Source organism: Daucus carota, chromosome 2 (genome assembly GCF_001625215.2).
Source record: "Daucus carota subsp. sativus chromosome 2, DH1 v3.0, whole genome shotgun sequence".
Classification (NCBI taxonomy): domain Eukaryota; kingdom Viridiplantae; phylum Streptophyta; class Magnoliopsida; order Apiales; family Apiaceae; genus Daucus; species Daucus carota.
Genome location: NC_030382.2, coordinates 16241928 through 16249490, shown reverse-complemented (window position 1 = coordinate 16249490; position 7563 = coordinate 16241928). Strand labels below are relative to the sequence as shown.

General features: G+C 44.5%; 1 protein-coding gene and 1 non-coding gene across 2 annotated transcripts; both read right to left on the bottom strand.

The window, feature by feature from the left end:
- Positions 1 to 881: 881 nt before the first annotated feature.
- Positions 882 to 2018, bottom strand: LOC135150387 (uncharacterized). Its single transcript, XM_064086672.1, has 3 exons — positions 1747 to 2018; positions 1082 to 1623; positions 882 to 949 (listed from the first exon to the last, which is right to left on the bottom strand). Exons 1-3 carry the CDS (start codon positions 2016 to 2018, stop codon positions 882 to 884), a joined length of 882 nt encoding a protein of 293 aa, XP_063942742.1.
- A 4086-nt stretch (positions 2019 to 6104) lies between these two features.
- LOC135150931 (small nucleolar RNA R71) lies at positions 6105 to 6211 on the bottom strand. The gene has a single exon (XR_010289391.1). It is a non-coding gene; the product is annotated as a small nucleolar RNA R71 (small nucleolar RNA).
- Between the last annotated feature and the right edge of the window lie 1352 nt (positions 6212 to 7563).

Below are 7563 nucleotides of genomic sequence, written 5' to 3'. Positions count from 1 at the left end.
ATCATCTTATGTGTCCTCAGGACTTCAAAAGCCTCTCTCAGGTGTTCAAGGTGATCAGCTTTGTTCAAGCTCTTCACTAGCATATCATCAACATAGACCTCCATGGTTTTTCCAATCAGATGTTTGAACATCTTATTTGCCAGGCGTTGATATGTGGCTCCTGCATTCTTTAAACCAAACGCCATAACCAAATAACAAAAGATACCAAAATCAGTGATGAATGATACCTTAGGAATGTCGTCCTTATTCATTCGGATCTGGTTGTATCCACTAAAGCCATCCATAAAGCTCAACATCTCGTGCCCAGCTGTAGCATCGATCAGAGTATCTATTCTTGGGAGAGGAAAACAGTCCTTAGGACAAGCATCATTCAAATCTGTGAAGTCTACACACATCCTCCACTTTCCATTAGCTTTCTTGACCATGACTGGGTTGGCTAGCCATTCTGGGAATTGGATTTCCTCTATAAAACCTGCTTCCAAAAGCTTATCGACCTCCTGTTTTATGGCTTCCTGCCTCTCAGGGGCAAAACTTCTCTTCTTTTGTTTCACGGGTTTTCTATCTGGGCTTACGTTAAGCGTGTGTGTCATAAAGAGGGGATCAATCCCTGGCATATCGGCTGCGGTCCAAGCAAACACATCCCGGTTGTTCCTCAAGAATTTCACAAATTCGGATTTCATATCCTCGGGGAGCGACGCCCCTACATAGGTCACCTTTTCGGGCTCATCTGGATATAGGGAGAAGGGAACCAAGTCCTCAGCAGGCTTTCCTCTCCTTTCCTCTTCCTCTCGGACATCCAAGTCCTCAATTGGGAGAACTTGCCCCCCGGTCCCTCCAGATTTCAGAGCCCCCACATAACAACTTCTAGCCATTTTTTGATCTCATATCTCTTCTCCCACCCCATTCTTGGTAGGGAATTTGATCTTCAAGTGGTAGGTGGATGGGATTGCTTTAAAAGCATGTATCCCAGTCCTCCCAAGGATAGCATTGTAGGTTGATGAAGCCTTAACGACCAAAAAATTCAGCATACATGTGGCCTGTCTAGGCTCGGTGCCCATTGTCACGGGTAGTTGGATCATACCTTCAATCTTTGTCTCCACGTTATTAAAGCCGTATATAGGCATATCTGAAGGTGTCAATTGCGAATCAGAATATCCCATCTTCTCATATGCATCATGAAATAAGATATCTACTGAGGCTCCACTGTCAACGAGTACCCTTTTTACAGAAGAGTTTCCAATCACCGGGGTGATTACCAAAGGATCATCATGGGGAAATTTAACTCTGTCAAGATCTAAATTGTCGAATGCTAGAGCAAACTCAATTTTTGCCCTCTTCGGGGGCTCTCCAACAATGTACATCACTTCACGAGCATAAGCTTTTCGTGAGTTACTAGATAGGCCTGCTGCGGTCGGTCCTCCAGAGATTACATTGATCACAGGCCCTCTAGGCTGGTTTCTCTTATTCCTATCATCGTTGTCTCTTCCACGGTTGTCATTGTCACGGGGATTCTTGTCCGTATCCCTAGTATACATGGACAGCTTGCCTTTTCGGATCAAAAACTCGATCTCATCCTTCAACTGCCGACAATCATCGGTCTTATGTCCTGTATCCTTATGAAACCTGCAGTACAAGTCCTTGTTTCTCTTTTCGGGGTCAGTCCTGATAGGCTTCGGCCATCGAACACTTTCATCTTTCTCAATTTCCATCAGGATCTGACTCCTAGGGGCATTCAGCCTTGCATACTCAGTGAACCTCGGTCCTGCTTTCTTTTTGGTGGGGGACTTATCACCATCCCCTGTCTTTGAATACTTACTATCCGCGTTGTACTCGGTGTCGTTTCCACGTTTCTTTGGGTTCGGGGTCGGTCCCTGGTTATTCTGAGATTTCTTCAGGCTTTCCTCAGCCTTGATATACTTCCCGGCCCTCTCCTGGAGCTCATTCATATTTTCAGGGGCCCTCTTGGCTAGTGATCGGCGGAAATTATCATCCGTGGTTCCTTGCTGTAAGGCAATCATGGCTACTTTCTGGTCTAAATCCGGGACCTTGAGCGCCTCCTTAGTGAACCTATTCATATAGTCTCTGAGGGATTCGTTCCTGCCTTGATGAAGGTTCATCAACGAGGCTGAACTCTTAGCATGGGTCTTGCTCCCAATAAACTGGCCTATGAAAGCTTGGCTCAAATCTCCAAACGAGGATATAGAGTTAGGGGGTAGTCGACTATACCAGTGTTGTGCCATCCCACTCAAAGTTTGGGGAAAGGCTCGACACTTAATGGCCTCCGTGACTGGTTGCAACAGCAATGCATTCATGAAAGTTCGTACATGATTCGCGGGGTCACCCGTTCCATCATACGCCTTAATTGTGGGCAACTTGAACTTTCGAGAAATCCTTGCTGCCATGATCTCCTCGGTGAATGGGGGGATCGGGTTATCTGGATCACCTGCAGCCAACAAGTGAATTCTATTCATACCTGTGTTCTGAGGGTTTTCAGTTTGTTGCCGAGGTTCGGGTGGTGGCTGCCTGGTCTGGTGTGCCGCCCTGTCTCTTCTCAACTGAGCTATCTCCTGTTCATAAGCTCGAATCCTGGCTTCGTACTCCTGGTCCGTGGGTCGACGGGACTCGGGGTTATTCGGCCTGGTGTTGTGCTGGGAGCCTCGGCTCTGGTTTCCGTCTCTCCTCCTTCGTGGGGGAATATCATAGTCCCTCTCCGAATCTTCAGAAGAGTCGTCCGTATAAACCACATACTCATCTGTTGGTCCTCTTGTGGTCGTCACAACGGTTGAGTAATGAGTCCCATGATCAGTGGCTGTGGCCACAACATTAGTCATAGGGGGCAGCGTGCCAAAAATCATAGGAATCGAGGTTTGTGCAGCGGTGGTTGTGCCACTGCTAGCAAGGGTCAACGTGACCGGTGGTGTGGTGGTGACGGGATTTGAGGTTCCAGCGGTGACCTGAGACAAGGGTGGATCCTGGGTTGCGGTGTTGTCTCCGTTTGAAGGTGCATGAATTTCTGAACGTAATCTGGTGGACACCATGGTTGTTGTCTCCTTCCCCACAGACGGCGCCAAATGTTATGGATCAAAAATCGAGGGGTGAGCTTCATGCTTTTTGACTGATCTCGCGAGTCGGAACTCAGACGGGTCCTCACGAGGTGCCTACGTATCTTCAGCGGGGTGAAGAATCAAGTCAAAAAACGTAGTTCTATTTTGGAGGGGTAGAGCCCTTTATATAGATGTCTCAGGGTTAGAGACTGATTAGAAGTAGGATCCCTGGTGTTAGAGTCCTAGTAGAAATAGGTATTTGAGTCAGAGATAGGATAGGACTGATCCTTGATCCTTATCTTGAGCTGCTGGAGGTTATCTAGGACTCTAGATAGTTATCCACGAAATTCAGAGTTCTTGTAGGACTCTCGGAGTCCTGGACTCGTCAGTCAGACTCCTAGTAGGACTAGGATTCGAGTTCTGGGCCCTGACCGGGCTGGGGGCTCGTGCCTTGAGTTTGGGCAGCCCATGTTTCTCAAACATGAATGCCCAACGGGCCTTTTATAACCTCAATCTGCTAGCCACGAATTTTGGGTGATAAACTCAGAATCCGGGCCTTATATTTTGGCCTTTAATCAGACCCGGGCTCAAAATTACCCAATAATTTTTAGGGCCAATTTCAGACCCATATCAGAGGTAACGGGGAGTTACGCTCCAAGAAGAGTCTTGTAAATTTACATTTATAGTGAGGAGGTAACGGGAAGTTACGCTCCAAGATATATATTTGTAAAGGCTTCTCCGCCTACTGTAAAGGAGTTTCTTTATAGTAGAGAAAATCTCGAGTCCGGGTAGGAGCTCGGGGACTGGAGTAGGGGTGAGTGGACTCCAAGTGTTGAGTTAGCCACCGCGAACCAGGATAAAATCTCGTGTGTCATATTACTCTTACATTGCTTCCGCACACATTAACTGCATATACTCTTGATAAAAGCTATCAAAAAGGGGGATAAATTTTATTACACCACATCAATCTTTAACTTGGTGATTAAGCTATTCAACCCCCCCCCCCTTCTAGATTAAATTACACTCTATCTGGACCTAACAATTGGCATCAGAGCAGTTGCTTTTAAAAGTGCTATTTGAATTTCAAGCACAAAGAAAAGTAGATCTGATAAGTGGATTTTATATCCACTTGGAAGCCTTCGTTTTGGCTTAAATGGATGATCTGGCCTCAAGCTTTTGATGTTTTTGATATGTTTTAGTGTGATGTTGTGTAGGTTTCTTTGGAGGAGAACGAGGAGGAGATTCATAGCTTTCATTGAAAAAAAAACGGCGAAGCAATCGGATGCGCGAGTCAAAAGTTATGGACAAAGAAGTGGGCTGCTGAAATGGGGCACCCGCCCCAAATCCGGCGCACCTGCCCCGCTGGCGCACATGCCCCAAATCTGGCGCACCCGCACCAAACTGGCAGCGAATTTAAGCCTGTTTGTCTGTTTCTGATCCGTTTGAAGGCCCGATCGCTGGGGAAGTTTAAGAAAGGCTTTGGGGGACTAAAAACATAACCTAGAATCATTCCAAGGAGCACGTGACGGCTACGGAGAAGATCAAGATCGAATTTCATAACTTTTACTTTTGTAATTCTTCGAAGTAGGCGTAACTTGGATGCTCGTTTCGGATTTGTTTCTTAACTCTTATTCTAGTACTTTTAGTTTGCTTTTCTTATTCCGTACCATGTTTACATTCGAACCCATGATGATGAGAAGTTCGATTATGAACTAATCATTGTCATGGGATTTTAGCGGATTTATCGATGAATTTCAGTAGTTAATTTGCCTTGTTCATATGTGATGGTTTGATTTCCTCGTATTGGTTGTGCTTATTCGTCTTGGATGCGTAGCTAACATCTAAGATTGCTTGTTAATCTTTATTGAAGTGACAGTGAATATATTGATTTAGAACTTGCCATGCGAGCATAGGTTTCGTGTTCGATAACATGACTTGTGATGTGATTTTACCCATCTTGCATCGCCCTATGTAATCTTGATAGATAACTTGCTCTTCAACCGTTATGTTTTCAAATTCTATAGACATATAGGGTCTAAGCATAATTGGTGTCTGTTTACCTTCTATCTTAATTGTGGATGTGTAGCAGTATGGTGCACGTATAACGACAGTTAGCGTGTATCAGTTTCGTGTTATCTGATTAGTTATCAACCATTAGAATTGAATAAAGGTAGAACTTTGATTGAAGTTGTTAATGAAGCTAGAATCCCATGTTCTATTCTCAGTAGTAAATCGTTATTCTCTTAGTTGATAATTCTTAGTTTCATAATTCGAATAGGATTAGTTAAGTATAAAACCAAAACCCAATTTGATTACTTGTCCAAGTATTGAATAATAATCATACATTGGTGCATAAGTGCATAATTCTGAATACACCAGTCTCTGTGGGAACGAACTTGAATTATATTCTATATTACTTGTGACCACGTACACTTGCGTGATTTTGTGCGAACAAGTTTTTGGCGCCGCTGCCGGGGACTCGGTGTTATATTTTAGTTTATGTGCTTGTCATTAGTGGTCGTTAAAGTTCAGTGACTTGGTTTCTTTTCTCACGTTAGTTCGTTTGTTTGTGTTTCAGGTACTTGAGTGACGTGTATGCGAACACGTTCTCAGGCTCGTAAAGAAGCATTGATTAAGGAAGAAACAGCAGTGAGTATTACAATGGATGATCAACCACCAGCAGTTAATGATACTAAGGCTCTTAAGGCTTTCTCTGAGCCGAAAATCAATGACATTCAGTCGAGCATTGTCAGGCCAGCGATTCAGGCCAACACTTTCGAAATCAAACCTAGCACTATTCAGATGGTACAGAACTCAGTACAGTTTGGGGGTTCTCCGACAGAGGATCCTAATATGCATATTCGAGACTTCATTGAGATCTGTGACACTTTCAAGTTCAATGGTGTTACGGAAGATGCCATTAAATTGAGGTTGTTCCCGTTTTCTCTGAGGGATAAAGCTAAGGGATGGTTACATTCTCTTCCTGCAGGATCTATTACGACATGGGAGGATCTGGCTCAGAAATTTCTTTCTAAGTTCTTCCCTATGGCCAAAACAGCTGCACTAAGGAATGTTATCACTCAATTCTCTCAGCTATCTGGTGAAACTCTTTGTGAAGCATGGGAACGCTACAAGGAGATGCTTCGGAAGTGCCCACATCATGGGATGCCTGATTGGATGGTTATCAATTGCTTCTATAATGGCTTGGGTCCTCAATCGAGACCAATGCTCGATGCAGCATCAGGTGGAGCTCTATTGACTAAGAGCTATGAGGAGGCTTATGAGTTGATCGAGATGATGGCTGCAAATGAATATCAGAATCCTACTCAGCGTCTTCATCAGGGCAAAGCAGCAGGGATTCTGGATGTTGATGCTACTACAGCCTTGACTGCTCAAATTAAGGCTCTTACTATGAAGATGGATTCTTTGGTAAACTTGGGGATTCAGCAGCCACCTTCAGTTTGTGAGCTTTGTGCGGGTACACATTCCACTGATCAGTGTGCCATATCTAGCGAGTCAGCTCAGTTTGTGAGCAATTTTCAGCGATCTCAGCAACCAGCTCCGGCTACTTATCACCCGAATAATCGGAATCATCCGAATTTCAGCTGGAGCAATAATCAGAACTTCATGCCACAACAGCAACAGCAGTTTCAGCAGCAAGGAGCTAGACCTTTCAACCCTTCTGGTTTTCAACAACAGTTTGCACCAAAGCAGCAATTCCATCCACCTGGATTCCAGCAACAAAATCATGGGGTGGCTGGACAGTCTTCCAACGAAAGATCTGAATGGGAAGAGATGAAATTAATGATTAAAAGCCAAGCGGTGTCAATCAAAACTTTGGAAAATCAGATTGGGCAGATTGCTAACGCATTGATAAACAGACCACAAGGAACGCTTCCTAGTGATACCGAGGCCAATCCGGGTAAGAAAGAGATGAAAGAACAGGTACAGGCTGTCACCTTAAGGTCCGGAAAGGTTACGAAGGAAAAAGAATCAGCAACAGAGCAAAACAAGGAAGAGAGTGATCAACAGGTTGAAACACCCGTGCTCTCATCTAAGTCAGATAGTGGAAAAACTGTTGTTGAAGCTGACAAGAATAAAATCAACGTGGAAGAAAGCGAGGATTCAGCCGAGAGATCTGGCCCGAAAGCTGATATTGGGGTCAAGCAAGTATATCCACCTCCACCTTTTCCGAAGAGACTTCAGAAGCATAAGCTCGATAAGCAATTCGCTAAATTTCTAGAAGTTTTCAAGAAACTACAAATCAACATACCTTTCGCGGAGGCTCTAGAACAAATGCCGAGTTATGCTAAGTTCATGAAAGGTATTCTATCTCGGAAACTCAAACTTGAGGACTTGGAGACTGTGGCTTTGACCGAGGAGTGTAGTGCTGTATTGCAGCAGAAATTACCTCCGAAGCTGAAAGATCCGGGAAGTTTCACAATCCCGTGTACTATTGGGCAATTGTCATTCGACAAGTGTTTATGTGATTTGGGAGCTAGCATCAATCTGATGCCTT